Source organism: Prionailurus viverrinus, chromosome F1 (assembly GCF_022837055.1).
Source record: "Prionailurus viverrinus isolate Anna chromosome F1, UM_Priviv_1.0, whole genome shotgun sequence".
NCBI classification, from domain to species: domain Eukaryota; kingdom Metazoa; phylum Chordata; class Mammalia; order Carnivora; family Felidae; genus Prionailurus; species Prionailurus viverrinus.
The window spans coordinates 63840877-63859900 of record NC_062577.1 but is presented as its reverse complement, the minus strand read 5'-3'; the positions used below and the strand labels follow the sequence as shown (position 1 = coordinate 63859900).

The window sequence follows — 19024 nt, the reverse complement described above, 5'->3', positions numbered from 1 at the left end:
GTGTATTATGCTAAGTGAATAAGTCAGTCATACGAAGACAGATACCATCTGATTTCACTTGTGGACAAAACAGACATACATATGGGAAGGAAGAAAAAAGAAAAAACAGGGAAACAAACCATAAGACACTCTTTAGGAAAAAGAACAAACTGAGGATTGATGGAGGAAGATGGGTGGGAGATGGACTAGATGGGTAATAGGCATTAAATAGGGCATTTGTGATGAGCGCTGGTTGTTGTGTGTAAGCGATGAATCACTGAATTCTACACTGACTCACCAAGTGTGCTGTTGCTCCTGCTGACCCCTATCCATGTCACCCACAATGGCTTTGGGTAGAAGTTGGAGATGTGGCACACCAGAAGCAGATGGCCAGGACCAGGACTGTGGCTAAAGGGCAGCCAGGCCTCTGGCCCCACTGGAGAGACAGGACAGGTGTTCGCAGACTGAGAGGGAAGATGTTCACATCAGTTAAGATACACATCTTTTCACCTCTTGAAACGTGGCACCATCATCTTCCCTTCTTGGCCTCTTCTCTTCTGAAGTTGAGAAAATGTTGCAAATTTATGAGCAGGGAGAGAAAATGCTAGGAGGGAGGGAGCAGGACCGACCTTATTGCTGGAGATATGCCTTCTCTGTGTCAAGAAGACCCAAGAGGAGACAGGGGCAGATGTCATTGATGTGTGCTTGTATTCTTAAGTGTAGCACATGGAACTGATTGAATACTTTGCAGACCTCCTGATCCCTCCTTCCTCCCTTTGGAGATGGCCACCATGACGTGTTCTGGAAGCTCATGAGATCTGATCCTTGAAACACAATCCACATGAAGCCTAGTGATGCTTCTTCAAAGTGCAACTCACAGCCTCCTGACAGCTATACCTTAAGGGGATCTGGGGAAGAGAGGTTGTGAGTTACAGGAAAGGGGAGGGAAAGAGATGAAATGAGATGAGTGGAAGCCAAGGATTGCTGAAGCAGAGGGAGAAGTTGAGGGTATTGGTCGGAATGGAGCCAAGTTTGGTTTGAATGGAGGATCATACAGAGGGGAAGAAGTCAATAATTGAGGAAGGAACAACTGTTGGAGGAGAGATAGGAGAGGTGTGGACAGAGAACAGGGAAGGGTTCCACAGGAGAGCTGGGATAAAACCACCCAAAGTTAAGGGAGGTCCGTGGGTACAGGGAACACATAGACAGAGGCCACTGAAGGGATTAAATGGGGAAAAATGCAAATTTCAAGGATCATTTACAGAGGGAAGGACTAAAAGGTATCTGAATGGAGGCCATGGAAAGGGGTGGTTACAGGGGACACAAGTTGGAGACATGAGAGCACAGCCTAAGTTCAATGAGAGGAAGGGAAGTAGCAGAAAACATGAAGCTTTTCAAGATCAAGCTCTGGCTTCTGCTCCCTATCCAGGCTGGTGTGATTCAGGTTTATGATGGGGAGACATGAGAGTCAAAAGCCAGTGGAGGTTTTTTCCTGGAGGAAGAAGAAACTGAAGGAAACACACACACCTGCCACTTTCATCCACCTGCCCTGAGGGATCACAACACATATCCAAGCTGCCATTAACTGACACGGTCCTAAAATATCAGAGGAAATCTAATTTAGCATGTATGAAATTTCCTTTCATGTTCCATCGGCTTCTTGTTACTGAAGTTGCCATTGGACCAGGGCCGCAGGAAAATGACAGTGCCAGTCTTGCTGTCCCAGCCATGAGTCTGCAGCTCTTCCAGCCAAGCAGAGCCCAGAATTTTGTGTTCGGGAATGGTTAGAAAAAGATGTTGTCAACATGGTTCAAAAAGAGATGGGCTCGTGGAAGCCTGTGGTAGAAGAACAGATAGACCAAGAAAGGAGGGCATTTGAGGAGAGAGAATGCAGAAGAAAGATGCTGGGGAGGGGCACTGAAATCTGGAGGACAGGGAGCCATAGTTCCCTCTGGAGACATGTGCTGCCCCAGAGCCCCAAACTTGCCACCCATTATTCAAAAGACACAGGGCCCTGTGGTCAGGGATTCTCAGGAAGGAAGGAAGCTGACATCCCGCACTCCCCAGGTATGTGCTGGGGAACTGCACCACGAGCGTCCATACACACGGGTACAAGTGCACAAATGTGCACACACACTGAGAATCACACGCAAATGCATACACCTAGACATACATATAAACATGGAAATGCAGACTCACAGAGATGCATACACAGGCACCTACACACACATACTCATACATACTTACACACACATGCAGACACATCACACACACATACACTCTCTGAGCAGGGCCACCGTCCTCACCATCATCACAGTCACCACCTGGGACAAGAATCTTAAGCAACACCAGTTGCAACAACAGCATCTTATGTGCAGATGTTCTTTCTTTCTCTCAGAAAGTGGGTCTTTGGCGTCTGTTCTCACAAACCTCCCCACACGCAGCCCCTCTCTTCTGACTTCCTTCTCAACACACACGCATGCCCTGAGTTTCCGCGACAATGCAAATGGACTCCGCCCTCAACCCTGGACACCTACTCAGACTCTCACTTCCCCTCCGGGTCTGACACTCCTCTCCAGCTTCCAGCTTCTCTCTGTCACCTGCCTCCGTCCTGCTCCCTGAGGCCCCAGTTCAGGTGCTGCAGAACAAGTCTTCTGTGGCATGGAAAAGGGACCCTACCTCTCGTGCCTTTTCTCCTCATCCAGACAGTAACCCATGAAAACACACAGTTCCCTAGCACCCAGCCCTAGAGTCTGCTGTCACCCTGTCCCTCATGCCCTTGGAACACCCCCATGGACTTCCTTCCCTGTCTCACCCCCACCCCAGCCCATTCACATCTCTGACATGTCACTGCTTGTGTTAAAAAACAAAACCAACCAGGAATGTGAAGATCGAATTGGTGGTATTGAGTGAGTCATTACTCAGGCAGCATCTCATCTGGAAGAAAGAGGGAAGCTCCCAGAAGTTGTACAAATGTTCTCTTATTAGCAAAAGAAGAGAGAGCAATGGCTGAGAGAATGTCGCCTTCCCTTAATTGTGAAAATGAACTATACATTTTGGTGTGCTGACTTTTAACGTGCAGACTCTAGGCTAAAACAAATCTGCTGGAAACAATATTTACTCAAGTGGTGACCCTTGCTGGTGTTTTCCCTCTCACAATCTGGACTCAGTGTTTCTACCCGGATCTCAACATCCAACGGGGCCTGGCAAGTGGTAGGTGCCCAACGATTATCTCTGAATGATTGAATAATTCACTTCAGGCATCAAATCATTCTTAAGACTATGGACTTCTTCGACATAAAGATCTTTGAAGAATCAAAAAGCAGTGGCTGTAATCTGACCTGATGAAATGAGAATCTTGCACATTTTCTTTTGGATGCAAGCCTATGCTAATAACCATGAAGTTCACACAGAGGGTCCTACGGCAAATCTACAATAAGAAATCATGGGAATTTATAGTATGCAGAGTTCATAGAGTGTTCTGGAATCATGTATCCAGATTCCCTTCCTACTGTTCCTGCTAGAATGTTCCATGCTTGTCTTATCATGAGTTGGTCGTGCTGGACACACTGACCTTCTACTTCCTTGGTGTTCTTAAGTGTTTAACGGCTCTTAAGTATTTGTTTGTGCTTTATATCTTCCAGACAATGTGTTTGGGCTATTGGTCTTGTTATTTTTGGTTGACCGGTAAGCAGAAATAACCTCAGGCTAATGAGAGATAGATAATATTTTTTGGAATGTTCAGATTGGAATACAGAAAGAAGAGCTCACTCCCACAGTTAAGATTTTGAAAGGCTGCATAATCAAAATGGCTTCTCCTGAGTTCATCAGAGCAGAAGGATCAGAGCAACTTGTTAACATAAATACCAGAGAAATACAGACTCATCAAAAAAATAGGGCATGCAAACCCTTGCTTACCTGGGACACATGCCAGAGGTTCTATAAGCCAGAAGGAATAATTCAGCTACACTTGCTAACAATTGACTGAAAGCAAGCAGAGTCCTGGGAGGTCCTGAGAGTCACAGACTCAGGAAATTCACTATACCTCCAGGATTTTGCCCACTAACCTCCCAGGGGTTCCAGATGGAATGAAGACCAGGATACGGACCAGAGAGCTGCTTTCTGGTGGTACAAGCCTGAGGTCTGACAGCAGCTCCCTCCTGAAAAAGGCTGGAAGGCTACTATTCTCCACACAAAACGAGCCTTCACTGGGTGTGGGAAGGGCAGGGAGCCCCACTACCTCAGGGCACAGTGAGCCACTCTGCAGCTGGGGGGAGGGGCAGTGGGGGAAGGGACAGGAACACACCTTGTCCCAGACTAAGGGGCTCCATCTTCTGAGCAAAGGGGGAACTCTCAGAAGGCCCAGTCCCCAAAGTGAAACACAAAGCACCTGGCTGAGGATGGGACTGGACCAGAGCAGAGGTAGCGTCCCCCTCTCTGTCCCAAGCAGACCGGCCAGCAGGGAACCAAGGGCAGCTCCTGCTGGTGGGGGGACAAGACGATGAAGATACATACCCTTGAGCCACATCCTATTTGAAAAAGAAAATCTCAGACCCAAAAGAATGTCATAAACCGAGTTCCCACCCTGGGACTTCATACCCAATTGAACAAATTTCACAACCCCAGAAATGTAGTCTTACCCAGGCAGGCAGGAAAGTTTTCTTTCCATAGAGCAATGGGTCTGTCTCCTGGGTCCTCTCCAGCCCCCGATGATAAGACACGCACATTGTTCTTCCCCCAAGAAAGCAGGTCTGACTCCTGGAAGGCTTCTCATTTGCTGCTCATTCCCCGGGCCCACCCTCCCCCTATAAAAACTTTCATTTGTGCAACGTCTCTGAGTGTCCACCTCTGTGCCAGATGAGGTGATGTGCGATTCATGGATCATTTAATAAAGCAATTTTTGGTCAAATTTATACGGTTAAATTTTCTTATTTTAACAGTTCTGAAGTTTGCCTCTGGATGATTAAATATAGACATCAAAAAATAAATAAAATAAAAGCTTGGAGGACAATGTTATTCATTATGTCTTAAATATCTGGGCACAAGCTGTTTCTCATATGTTTTGAAATGAGTTCAGAGAATATGTTTGCCATACAGACAGGAAAAGCCGAGGAAGTCATGAAGAAAGAAGGAAAGAAGGAAGGAAGGAAGGAAAGAAGGAAGGAAGGAAGGAAGGAACAGAGGGAGGGAGGAAGAGATGGAGGGTGGGAGGGAGGAAGGAAGGGAGGGAGAACAGGAGGAAGGAAGGAGGGAGGGAGGAAGGAAGGGAGGAAGGGAGGAAGGTGAAAGAGCAGACCTATGCTGGCCAACTCCATCTTGTTCTGTGTCCTCCACCTTGAGTGACTATGTCTCCGACATGGCCCCTTTTCCGGGAAAATTGCAGAAACCTCAGACCACACCTCCTCCCCTTGAGTAACCTCCTGGTCACCTGTTCAAACTTCCCAATCAAAACATGCCCGGCAACCTGCGTAATGGGACTCCGACCCTTCCCCAGCCAATCGGCTGAGGCCACGACCCTTCCCCAGCCAATTGGCTAAGGCCACAACCATTACCTCACCAACTGCCCCTAGACCCCTATAAAACCTTTGTGCTTTTGAAACTCGCTGGTTCTCGCCGGCATCTCACCACTGCGTTGGTACAGGTAGGGGATTGAGCTCGAGCTAGCTCGAAGAAAGGCTCTGTGCTTTTGCATCAGACTCAGCTCCATGGTGGTCTTTGGGGATCACGAATTCTGGGCATAACATTTGGGGGCTCGTCCGGGATCCCCAAGACCCCTGAGGGACCCCCGGCCTGGAGAGCCTGACTGGCCACGGTTAGTGTATGTTCGTTCCATCTTTTCTGTGTGAGCTCATTTCTGAAATTCTGGTAGTGTCTGGCGTGGTCTAAGTGGCCACACTGGAGGACCACGGGCTGGGAGTTTCGAAAGATGTTCTGATCCTCCCTTCTGGAGGGACGTGGATTCCCCTCAAAGGTCTGAGACGAGGCGGGTCGCTCCCACCAGTCGGCATGAGACCATCGTCTAGCTTTCAGTTTTGCTTCCACGGAGTTGGAAGACTGTCTCTAGGGGCCCTCTGTTTGTTTCTGTGTTTCTCTGTTTTGTTCTGTGGACTTACTGGACGGACGTTATGGGACAGACTCAGACTACTCCTCTAAGTGTTATGATTGATCACTTTAAGGATGTGAGGGGAAGAGCTAACAACCTCAGTGTGGAAGTCCGAAAGGGTCGGTGGCAGGTTTTTTGTTCTAGTGAGTGGCCAGCATTCAATGTTGGATGGCGACCAGAGGGAACCTTCGATACCTTCCTACCATCCACCGAGTCAGGGGTATCATCTCTCCGCCTAAGATGGGCCATCCTGATCAGCTCCCTTACATTATCACTTGGCAGGACCTTGTAAAAGACCCACCCTCTTGGCCTAAGCCCTTCCTAGCCCCACGCCCTCTGGAGCCAAAACCCATTCTTGCTTCGCAGGGGACAGAGAAGAAGGAGGACAAGAAAAGTCTTACCCAGACTTTAATATTCCTCTACCCTGTCCTACGGCAGGGAGGATTGAAGACGAATTAATTTTTCCTCCCCTGTATAACCCCCCTAGGATGCTGGAAGAACACCATCTTCCCCCTCCAGGGGAGGCAGACGCTGTTCCGAGAGCGGGAGGAGGAAATGCTCCAGTGGGAAGCCCGCCCTTTACCAGACAAAGAGCTCAGAGGGATCAATCCACCTCTGCCACCGACTCCACTATTCTGCCCCTGCGAGCCACCAGACCCCCAGATGCAGAGGGGAATCAGCCCCATCACTATTGGCCTTTCGCCACTAGTGACCTCTACAATTGGAAAGCTAGAATCCAAAGTTTTCTGAGAAACTGGCAGGGCTTATTGATTTATTAGACTCTGTTCTTTTTACTCATCAGCCCACGTGGGATGATTGCCAGCAGCTTTTGCAGGTCCTGTTCACGACTGAGGAAAAGAGAAAGAATCCTCAGTGAGACCCGAAAACTAGTTCTGGGTGCAGACGGGAATCCCACCACCAACGAGGCTCAGATAGATGCCTCCTTCCCCTTAACTTGGCCCCAGTGGGATTTCAACACAGCAGAAGGTAAGGATCAAAAAAACACCCCATGTCTCAGAAGGCCCAGAAGGGGATCCAGCCACACATCCGGGGACTACGAAGGCTAGGGGTACTAGTTCCTTGCCAGTCTGCTTGGAACACTCCTCTACTGCTGGTCAAAAAGCTTCACACAAATGACTGCTGACTGGCACAAGACCTCCAGGAAGTAAATAAGAGGGTCACGGACATACACCCAACTGTTCCCAACCCATATACTCTCTTGAGTTCCTTGGCGCCCTCCAGGGTCTGGTATACTGTACTAGATTTAAAGGACACTTTCTTCAGTCTGCCGCTGGCACCCCAGAGCCAACCCTTGTTCACCTTCGAGTGGCATGAACTGGAGGAGGGCTGCAGTGGGCAACTCCCCTGGACACAGCTGCCTCAGGGATTCAAAAATTCACCCACCATCTTCGACGAGGCACTACATGAGGACCCGGGTGAGTACAGAAGGGAGCACCCTGGCCTCACCCTCCTACAGTACATAGATGACATCCTGATTGCTGCCGACACAGCCAAAGACTGTGAGCGAGGGACCCAGGACCTGCTGGCTACCCTGGGGGCCTTAGGGTACCGGGCATCGCGCAGAAGGCTCAGATATGCAGGGAGAGGGTAAGTTACCTGGGATATATCCTGGAGGGTGGACAGTGGCGGTTATCAGAAGCCAGAAAAGAAACTGTCCTAAAGATCCCTACTCCCACCTCCCGAAGAGAAGCAAGAGAATTCCTAGGATCGGCTGGCTACTGCTGCCTCTGGGTTCCGGGTTTTGCTGAGATCACCAGGCCCCTATATGAAGCTACCAAAGAGGGAAAAACATTTAAATGGGCTGAAAAAGAAGAAACTGCCTTTAATCGGTTAAAAAAGCTCTCCTAAGTGCCCCAGCCCTGGGCCTGCCAGACATTACGAAGCCCTTCCACCTCTTTGTAGACGAACATAAGGGAATAGCAAAAGGGGTTCTAACTCAAGACTTAGGCCCCTGGAACTGCCCAGTGGTTTACCTGTCCAAGAAGCTAGACCCAGTGGCTGCCTGCTGGCCGCCATGCCTAAGAATTATTGCGGCGACAGCACTCCTAGTCAAGGATGCAGACAAACTGACCCTAGGACAGGAGATCTGGATCACGACCCCACACGCCATTGAAGGGGTCCTGAAACAGCCTCCGGATAGATGGATGAGCAACACACGTGTGACTCATTACCAGAGCCTTCTACTCAACCCTCCATGGGTGCGGTTCCACCCCAGTGCAGTCCTCAATCCTGCAACCCTGCTGCTGGATCCTGACCTAGGTGCTCCACCACATGACTGTGCGGGAATCCTGGAACAAGTACATGGATTCCGGACGGACCTGACCGACCGGCCCCTCCCCGATGCCGAGGCTACTTGGTTCACTGATGGCAGCAGCTTTGTGCAAGATGGACACAGGTATGCGGGTGCACCAGTGGTCACCGAATGGGTGGAGGCTCTATCCTCTGGAACGTCAGCCCAGCGAGCAGAGCTCATAGCCTTCACCAAGGCGCTGATGCTGGGAGCTTCAAAACGGCTTAACACCTACACAGACAGCTGTTATGCGTTTGCCACAGCTCATATTCATGGGACAACTTATCAGGAGAGGGGGTTACTGACAGCAGAAGGACGGACTATAAAAAATAAACAGGAGATACTTGACCTGCTTACGGCCTTATGGCTTCCTGCCAAGCTAGCCATTATCCACTGCCAAGGGCACTAGAAAACTGATAACCCGGTAGCTAGAGGTAATCACAAGGCTGACCAGGCAGCCAAGGCAGTAGCCCTTACTCCAGTCCCCACCATGACCATACAACTACCAGACCCGGGAGACCCAGTTTTACCAGACCAGCCCAAGTACTCCCAGGAGGAGTTACAGCAGATCAAGAAACTCCCCATGGCCCAGGAGATAAAGGGATGGTGGTATACACCTAACAAGGAGCTCGTGCTGCCAGACCAGCTCGGAGTCTCAGTATTAGAGCACATGCATCGGTCTACTCACATGGGGGCCCGAAAATTAAAAAACTTAATCTGACATGCCGGAATCAAGATGCACCAACAGGACACCAAAATAGAGCAAGTTATATCTGCCTGCAAGACCTGCCAACTCACCAACGTGAGAGCCACATCAAATAAAAAAGGAACCAGGCTCAGAGGCACCAGACCGGGAGCCCAATGGGAAGTCGACTTCACTGAAGTCAAACCAGGAAAGTATGGTTATAAATATCTTTCAGTATTTGCAGACACCTTCTCTGGCTGGGTGGAGGCATACCCAACCAAGTATGAAACGGCTCAGATGGTGGCTAAGAAGCTACTAGAAGACATCTTACCCACGTATGGTTTTCTGCCATGGTAGGATCAGACACTGGACCAGCTTTTATCTCTCAGGTAACACAGGCAGTAGCCAAGGCGGTGGGGGCAAACTGGAAATTACTTTGTGCTTATAGGCCCCAGAGCTCAGGACAGGTAGAAAGAATGAATAGAACCCTAAAAGAGACCCTTACCAAATTAACCATGGAGACTGGCGGGGACCGGGTGACCCTCCTACCGTACACCCTTTACCGGGTTAGAAACACTCCTTACACTCTGGGTTTTACTCCCTATGAGATCATGTTTGGCAGGCCACCCCCTATTATTCCCAACCTTCTTGCTGAGTTTAAAGATCAAGAACTTTTTATTTCCTTGAGAGGGCTCCAGAGGGCGCACGAGGACATTTAGCCGTGCCTCCGTGCCATCTACGAGGCTGGCCCAACCCCGACAGCTCTTCAGTGCAGGCCAGGAGACTGGGTCTACGTCAAGAGGCACCACCGAGAGACCCTCGAGCCGCCCTGGAAGGGACCCTACATCATGGTGCTGACAACCCCCACTGCTCTCAAAGTAGACGGCATCGCAACCTGGGTCCATCACACCCACGTTCAGCCAGCGGACCCCTCCTTGATCCGGAAGGACTTCGTCATGCGATGGGCTGTCAATTGGGACCAACACAACCCGCTCAAGCTCAAGCTACAGCACATTCGACCCACCTAATTTGGTAACTCTGTTATCTCTGTTTGGCACTGATCATGCTGCCGAGAGTCCCCATGCCCCCCAAAACATCACCTGGCAGATCATAGACACCAGCTCCGGGAGAATACTTAATCAGACTTCCCAGAGCCACCCCAGGGACACTTGGTTCCCAGAACTTTGTGTAGATCTCCAAATTCTGTTCCCCTTGTCACCATAAGCCCCCGATTCCATGCGCAGAACCTTTATTTCTATGTCTGCCCCGGCCACTCTCGCTCGAGCACATGCGGGGACGTGGCTGACTATTTTTGCGCCCCCTGGTCATGTGTCTCGATGGGGCACATCTGGTGGACCCCACCACGCACCAGAGATCTCATCATGGTAAAGCGGCCCAGTGGCCCCCAACCACCATATGTCTGGGGGCGCGGTAATCCCATAGTTATATCCTTTACAAGCCAAGGTAAAAAAACAACAGGATGGGAGAGTGGAAAAACATGGGGACTCAGGATATAAGACCGGGTTAGGTCGGGAGCCAAAGACAAGGGAGCATTATTTACCCTCTGAATGCAAGCGACTCCCCTTACCCAGCAGTCCACCACGAGGGTAGGACCCAACCAAGTACTATACTAGTTCCCCAACCTGCCCCCACCCGGATGGCCACTCCCAGAAACACCCAGGCCCCAGCCACACGGCCCTCCACATCCCCTGTCCCTACTAGAGAGTCACCTGCATCTCCTGCCCTGGGTCACAACTTACTATCTGATGCAGACCTCCTGTGGAGCATGGTTGTCGGAGCATACCAGGTACTAAACACTTCTAGACCCGACCTGACCAAGGCCTGTTGGCTCTGTCTAGATGTCTGACCCCCATATTATGAAGGTATTGACATTAGAGGCAATTATACAACAGCCTCCAACTCTAGCTCCTGCAGATGGCAGTAGGCTATTGCAAGACTAACCCTCCAGGCGGTAACGGGGCAGGGCACTTGTATAGGCCACCTACCCCCCCCCCCCGAGCAATCACATCTCTGTAATGAAACCCAAACAGTCCCCAGGGAGACAGTGTATCTACTCCCCCCCAAAAATGCATGGTGGGCCTGTTCCAGCGGCCTTACTCCCTGTGTCCACTCCCAGGTCCTTAACTCCTCGAAAGAAAGCTTCTGCCTACTCGTGCAGTTGGTCCCCAAGTTAGTGTACCATTTGGGGGGAGAAATACTTAACAGGTCAGGCTCTGCTAACCCCCGAAGTAAAAGAGAGCCTATTACAACCTTAACTCTGGCTGTGCTCTTGGGATTGGGATTAGCGGGGCTGGGGACCAGAATATCCTCACTCATCATCCAGGACAAAAACTATGGAACCCTAAGGGCAGCCATTGACTTAGACATAGAAAGAATTGAAAAATCAATTTCTCATTTACAGGAATCCCTTACTTCCTTATCAGAACTAGTACTCCAAAACAGAAGGGAATTAAACTTATTATTCCTGCAGCAAGGAGGACTATGTGCAGCCCTAGGGGAAGAATGTTGCTTCTATGTTGATCACTTGGGGGGTCGTAAAAGAATCTATGGCCCTCATAAGGGAAGGGCTGCAAAAACGGAAGTTAGAGAGAGAACAATCTCAGTTCTCATACGAGTCTTTGTTCAACTGGTCTCCCTGGTTAACTACCCTCATCTCAGCCCTTGCCAGACCCCTCACCATCCTGCTCATACTAGCAACCCTTGGACCCTGTATAATCAACAGATTGGTCTGGTTTGTCAGGGACCGCGTGGGGTCCATCCAACTAATGGTCCTCCGTGCTAAGTGCGAGCCCCTAATAACAGAAGAGGACAAAATAGAAATGCAGCTGGTCCCATGGTTGGGTTGGCAAGCTACATGATAAGGGGGAATGAAAGAGCAGACCTATGCCGGCCGACTCCATCTTGTTCTGTGTCCTCCACCTTGAGTGACTATGTCCCTGACATGGCCCCCTTTCCGGGAAAATCGCAGAAACCTCAGACCAGGCCTCCTTCCCTTGAATAACCTCTCGCTCACCTGTTCAAATTTCCCGATCAAAACCCACCCAGCAACCTGCATATCGGAACTCTGACCCTTCCCCAGCCAATTGGCTGAGGCCACAACCCTTCTCCAGCCAATCAGCTAAGGCCACAACCATTACCTCACCAACTGCCCCTAGACCCCTATAAAACCTTTGTGCTTTTGAAACTCACTGGCTCCCTCCAGCATCTCACCACTGCGTCAGTGCAAGTATGGGATTGAGCTCAAGCTAGCTCGAATAAAGGCTCTTTGCTTATGCATCGGACTCGGCTCTCTGGTGTTCTTTGGGGATCGCAAATTCTGGGCATAACGGAAGGAAGGAAGGAAGGAAGGAAGGAAGGAAGGGAGGAAGGGAGGAAGTAAAGAAGGGAAAAAGGGAGAGAGGAAGGGAGGGAGGGAGGAAAGGAGAAAGGGAGGAAGGGAGGGAGGAGGGTAGGAAGGAAAAATTGAACATATTGTATGTAAAGGAAATCCATGGAATATTCCTGCACATTGAGGATTTAATTGCCATTGTCACAACATTTCCTGCTTCATGGAGGCTGGTGCAGCTTGTCTGTCATCTGTAGGAAAACCATGGAGTGAATTTTTACCAGTCACTTACTCAGCAGCAGAACCAGCAATGGATTCCTGACCAGTGGTTTGTTAGAAACCCATGAGAACACCCAGGATGGGGCCTCATCCAGATGTCAGGATTACCAAGCAAGACAGGGTAAGAGTGTGACAGATGTGGACACATGAAGAAAAAGGCAAGCAGGCAAGAAAAGGAATATTTTCAAGAACTCAGGGAGAGGAAGAGAGAAGTGAGGAAAAACATTGCAAGAAAAAGAGACATTAGCCCAACCTCCCCATGGACCACATCCACATCCATCAGAGAGGAGTGTCCAGTCACAAAAGACAGAAATCCACCCTGTAGAGCTGAAGACATACTGGGAATATATCAGCTGACGGAACTGCAGAGCCCAGGGTTGTTGGGGCTCCAGTCCCTTCTGTGGGTCTGTGTGTCTGCCTTCAGTTTCCTGATGTTTTGGTTTCATTGTGGCTGCTCTTTCTGGCTTCAATGAAGTATGATCACAAATGAAAATTGGGGGGGGGGGTTGGGAGGCTCAGTTTGTTAAGTGCCTGATCTCAGCTCAGGTCATGATCTCACCATCCATGAGTTTGAGCCTTGTGTCCGACTCTGTACTGACACCTCAGAGCCTGTAGTCTATCTCAGATTCTATCTCCCTCTCTCTCTGGTCCTCCCCACTCAAACTCTGTCTCTCTCTCTCTCTCTCTGTCTCTCTCTGTCTCTCTCTCTCTCGCTCTCAAAAATAAATGAAAAATATTAAAAAACGTTTTAAATGAAAATTGTACCTTTGAACAGCATGCGGCTTCCTGACCAGCCAGGGAGGAAACCTGGGAGGCACGATGGGCCAAGTGGACCCCCGCCGGCACTAACAGGAGCAGCAGAGACTATGATGTAACATGAACAGAGGTCCTCCTGATGAACGTCTCCCAACAACTTCTCAGAGATGACGGCCTGAAGAACTTCGGGAGCCCAGTGCACGCGGGGCGTGTCGGGAGCTGGATACGAATGCCTCCGTGCTTAGCTGCAGAGCCTCCGGTGTGCCATGCAGCATTTGTTAGGAAAATGAAGAATTGGTCAAGAAAGCTTGCATTCAAGCAAACCATGAAAATCGATATTTTATGTAGCATTCCTCCCACATTTGAATACTTTTCATTGTTGAGCAATAAACTCTGTTCTCTCCAAAGAGCATAAAATGAAGTGCACGCTTGAGGTGTGGTGTGTGTGTCCGTGGTGACACGAGGCCCACAAGCACAGTAGGCAACACAGCCACCAGCTCCCATCTGGATGTTCTCCTTTCTCTTTCTTTTCTTCTCATTCTTGCCATGAGAACGCTTCGGATCCACTCTCTTGGAAAAGGTCACGTGCGCAATTTCTCCCCCTTCTTGCATGAAGGTGTCATCCTCAGCCTTGCTTCCCTGATGCTGAAAAATGGGGTGTAGTTGTTTCAGGCTTCATACCCCAACCTTATTATCCAGGACAAGAGACACCATCTCTTGCCCTGCCATTGACCACAAGAGTCATAATGCCTGTGACCTGAGCCACCTGGAGCAGGCGTCTAGCCCTGAACCATCACTCTGACCAAGGACAAGTAGCTTCTGTCTTGGCCTGAACTTGATGTAACCTGCCCATCCGTCATCCTGTCACATTGTCAAGGATACTTTCTCCTGAGAGACTCAAGGTGATCGGAGCCCAGGGATACACCTGGGGGTGGAGTCAACCAACCAAACACCGCATGGTGGCCATGCGAGGGTGACAAGGTGGACTGGACCCTAGAGAACCAGTAACAAGGCTAATTTAGGAGAGAAGTTTGGGGAAGTCCCATAATTTGCTCTCCCTTTCCCAATAATTTTCACCTTTGCCACCTCTCCCATCCTCAATGTTATTTTCTGTGAATGTCCACATGTGCAAATGTCTCAACTACTACAAACAAGTCACGAGGTAAAAGAAAAAGAAAAACCTATGATATTGACAAAACTGCAACACAGATTTTATTGAGGATATATTCCATCCAGGGGAGATTCCTTGCCAAGAATACAAATATTAAAAAGACATGGACCTCATCTCTAAAGTCCTAAGAATTAGAAGGGAAAGGACCCTAACTGTTGGTAACAAGGGCTGGGAGTCAGGAATAGATTTGCAAGTGCAGGAAAACGTGGGGCTAATTCCCGCCAAGCAAAAACTTCTTTGACTTGTGAAGAAGGGACGGCTCACTGCAAGAAGTGACGCTTGATGCCAGTGGCTCATGGAGGTTTGTGGGACAACAAATTCTGCTAAATTACACTTAACTCGTCTTGACAACTGATCACAGAGCAGAAAGAAAAGACAAAAGCTGCACACAGAGATTTACAAGTCCACCATCTGAGCTGGGTTTAGGGACATCCTGGTCCTGGGCTGCTGGGATCTCTCTCCAAAGGGAGGCCAGTGCACTGAGGTCTCCAGTGTGATTTCCTGGGAGGAACAGATTGGAAATGCTCTGCAGCAGGTGGAGGTGAGGACTGCAGGGGAAAGGGCATGGTGAGGAGGAGGGCTGAGGACAGACAGAAAGGTGGGGACACAGTTGGCAAAGAGCAGAAACACGGTTCCAGACTTACCAGCGCTTCCAGAGCCAGAACACAAGGCCTGCCAGAAGCACCAGGGGCACGACCACCGCCAGGAAGACCAAGCCCATGGGGCGGTGCTGCTCTGTGGGTTCGGTGCACAGAGGGTGTCAATTCCCATCCACCCCGGGTTGACCTGCACCTTCCTGGTCCCTTTTGCTCCCGTCACGCTCTGCCTCACCAACCACCCTTCCTCTTTCTCTTATCCCATCCCTGTTCAGTGATGGACTTCACCCAACCCTTTACTTCTGCCCACATCCATAGGACCCTCACCCTCAGCTCTCCATTTCTTGGGTTCTTACATTTCTGTCCTTTATGGTCTGGAGTCCCTAGAATCCCAAATGTTTCATCTCACCCTCCTGCTCTGCTTCAGGACCACCCACCCCTTTTCCCAGCTGGACCCCTACCCTTTCTCACCCCAGTAGAGGACCATGTCCTGGCCTCCTAGACTGCTGTGTCTCACTCGGCAAGACAGGCCAGCTGCCTCTCTGGCTTCCACGTCCAAGGACGTCTGAAGATACCATGTCCCATCAGCATGGGGCAAGATGTCACCCCGCCTGGTTCCCTGGTGCTCCTCCTCACCCCGCATCCACGTCACCCATACTGGCTTTGGGTAGAAGCCAGAGACGTGGCACACGAGGAGCAGACGACCAGGACTGGGACTGGGGCCAGTGGACAGCCAGGCTTCTGGCCTCACTGCAGAGACAGGACAGCAATTCTCAGACTGAGAAGGTAGATTTTCACATCGCTTTAGATACACACATCTTTCCACCTCTAGAAACCTATCACCATCATCACCTCTCTCCCTTGCCCCCTTCTCCCCTGAATTTGAGGAAATGGTGCAAATTTCTGAATGCAGAGTGAGAATTCTTGGAAAGAGGAAGCAGGACTGACCTTGTCGCTGAAGATCTTCCTTTCCTGCATCAAGAAGACCCAAGAGGAAACGGGGGCAGACCTCATTAATACATGCTTGTAGCTGTAAGTTGTCCACATGTTCCTGATTGAATAGTTTGGAGACCTGCTGAGCCCTCCTTCCTCCCTTTGGAGATGGCCACCATGACATGTTCTGGAAGCTCAGGAGATCTGATCCTTCATATGCAATCTTCATGAAGCCTACTGACTGTTCCCCAACATGTAGCCCACAGCCTACTGTCACCTGTACCTGAAAGGGATCTGGGAAGAGAGACTGTGTGTTACAAGAAAGGGAGAGAGGGGTGCCTGGGTGGCGCAGTCGGTTAAGTGTCCGACTTCAGCCAGGTCACGATCTCGCGGTCCATGATTTCGAGCCCCGCGTTGGGCTCTGGGCTGATGGCTTGGAGCCTGGAGCCTGTTTCCGATTCTGTGTCTCCCTCTCTCTCTGCCCCTCCCCCGTTCATGCTCTGTCTCTCTCTGTCCCAAAAATAAATAAAAAACGTTGAAAAAATTTTAAAAAAAAAGAAAGGGAGAGAGAAATAAATGAAATGACATGAGTAGAAACAACGATGGGTGAATCAGAGGGAGAAGTTGAGCATATTGGAGGGAATGGAACAAAGTTTGGTTTGAGTGGAAGTTCAGACAGATGGGAATGGTGGTCACTGGAGACAGAAGTAGAGGTAAATTACTGGAGATGGAACAAATGTTTTAGGGGAAACAGGAAGGATGTGGGCAGAGAACAGGGAATAGCTCCATGGGAGAGCTGGGATAAAATCATCTAGGGTGAAGGGAGAGCACTGGGTATAGGGAACACATAGACAAAGTTTGCTGACAGGATTGAATGGGGAGAGAAGCACATTTCAAGGATCTGTCACACAGTGAAGGAGAGGGATGTGCCTGGCTAGAGGCCAGGGAATGGGGTAATCACAGGAGAAACTAGTGGAGAAACGCGAGCACAGCCTGAGGTCAATGAGACGAGGGGAAGTAGCAGAGAACATGCAGCTTTTCAAGATCAGGTCCTAGTTTCTGCCCCCTGAACACACGGTTTGATTCCATTTTATGATGGGAATACATGAGGTTCAGAAGCCAGTGGAGGCTCTTTCCTGGAGGAAAAAGAAACTCAAGAGACACACACCGGCCACCTCCATCCCACCTGCCCTGAGGGAACTGAACTCACATTCAAGCTGCCATTCACTGACATGGTCCTGAAAGATCAGAGGAAGTCTGATGGAAAACGTATAAAATGACTTTTCTTCTTCCAGTAGCTCCTCATTGCTGAAGTTGCTCCTGGACCAGGGCCGCAGAAAACTGAAAGCACCCGTCTTACTGTCCCAGCCATGAGTCTGCAGTTCATCCAGCCAAGATGAGCCCTGATTCTGCGTCCAGGAATGGTTGTAAAAGGATGTTGTCAAGATGGTTCGAAAAGAGACTGGCTTCTGGAAATCTGTGCCACAGGAACAGATAGACTGAGGAAGAGAATGCCATTGGGAAGAACAGAGAATGCAGAATTGAGGCGCCAGGGAGGCCACCAAAATCTGGAGGACAGGGAGCTATAGTTCTCTCTGGAGACATGTGCTGCCCAGGAGTCCCGAGCTTCATACCCTTCATTTAGAAGGGCAGAGGGACCTGGCGTCAGAGACGCTCAGGAAGGAACCAGGCTGACATCCCTTACTCCCCAGGTGTGTGGTGGGGAACCTACACCACAAGTGCACACACAGGTATGTGTACAAGCCCACTGACACACCCCACACTCAGATTTATACATGTATGCACACACATAGATAAATATGCAAACATACATACATACATACATACGGACAGAGAGACTCACATACAGGGACCTATATGCACACACTTACACACACATGCAGACACACAAGCACACACATGCACACACGTGTACACACTTGCACAGGATGCACAGACTTGCACACATGTGCACATATGACACACATGCGCACACGCACACACACACACACACACGCGCTCCCACCTGGAGTCCTCACCGTCGTCAGTGTCACCACCTGGGACAAGAACCGTGAGCAACACCAGTTGCAACAACAGCATCTTATGTGCAGATGTTCTTTCTTTCTCTCAGAAAGTGGGTCTTTGGCGTCTGTTCTCACAAACCTCCCCACACACAGCCCCTCTCTTCTGACTTCCTTCTCAACACACACGCCTGCCTTGAGTCTCCTCGACAATGCAGATGGGCTCCGCCCTCAACCCTGGACACCTACTCAGACTCTCACTTCCCCTCCGGGTCTGACCCTGCTCTCCGCTTCCAGCTTCTCCCTGTCACCAGCCTCCATCGTGCTCCCTGTGGCCCTAATTCAAGTGCTGGGGAGCATGTCTTGCATGGCATGGAAAAGGGACCCTACCTCTCGTGCCTTTTCTCCTCATCCAGGCAGTAACCCATGAAGACACACAGTTCCCCAGCACCCAGCCCTGGAGTCTGCTGTCACCCTGTCCCTCGTGCCCTTGGAACACCCCCATGGACTTCCTTCCCTTTCTCACCCCCACCCCAGCCCATCCACATCTGACGTGTCACTGCTTGTGTTAAAAAACAAAACCAACCAGGGTAATGTGAAGATCGAATTGGTGGTATTGAGTGAGTCATTACTCAGGCCACATTTCATCTGGAAGAAAGAGGGAAGCTCCCAGAGGTTGTACAAATGGGAGGTTTTTGTCAGAAGGAATTTAGCAAAAGAAGGGAGAGGAATGGTTGAGGGAATGTCGCCGTCCCTTAATTGTGAAGATGAACTATACTTTTTGGTTGCTGACTTTTAACGTGCAGACTCTAGACTAAAACAAATCTGCTGGAAACAATATTTA

At 49.9% G+C, this 19024-nt stretch overlaps 1 protein-coding gene and 1 pseudogene across 3 annotated transcripts; both read right to left on the bottom strand.

The window, feature by feature from the left end:
• Positions 1-273: 273 nt before the first annotated feature.
• Positions 274-2346, bottom strand: LOC125155616 (T-cell surface glycoprotein CD1a-like; annotated as a pseudogene).
• Positions 2347-14698: 12352 nt separating this feature from the next.
• LOC125155612 (T-cell surface glycoprotein CD1a-like) lies at positions 14699-18342 on the bottom strand. Of its 3 annotated transcripts, none has more exons than XM_047841065.1 (6): positions 18217-18342; positions 17370-17636; positions 16175-16453; positions 15688-15976; positions 15275-15365; positions 14699-15131 (listed from the first exon to the last, which is right to left on the bottom strand). In XM_047841065.1, exons 1-6 carry the CDS (start codon positions 18257-18259, stop codon positions 15027-15029), a joined length of 1074 nt encoding a protein of 357 aa, XP_047697021.1. In that variant the 5' UTR covers positions 18260-18342; the 3' UTR covers positions 14699-15026. The 3 variants fall into 3 exon arrangements, with proteins under 3 accessions (XP_047697021.1, XP_047697020.1, XP_047697022.1); XM_047841064.1 differs by having other exon boundaries at positions 18199-18338; XM_047841066.1 differs by having other exon boundaries at positions 15698-15976; positions 18199-18338.
• Positions 18343-19024: the final 682 nt, after the last annotated feature.

Excerpts from the sequence above, each read along its gene's own strand:
- LOC125155612 (XM_047841064.1), bottom strand. The coding sequence starts at position 18,259 with ATGCTGTTGTTGCAACTGGTGTTGCTCACGGTTCTTGTCCCAGGTGGT. Across the intron at positions 16,454-17,369 it reads CAGTGAATGGCAGCTTGAAT|ATCCCTTTCAGGTACAGGTG; the intron begins GTGAGTTCAGTT and ends CTCTCTTCCCAG. Across the intron at positions 15,132-15,274 it reads TTCTGGCTCTGGAAGCGCTG|GAAATCACACTGGAGACCTC; the intron begins GTAAGTCTGGAA and ends TGTTCCTCCCAG.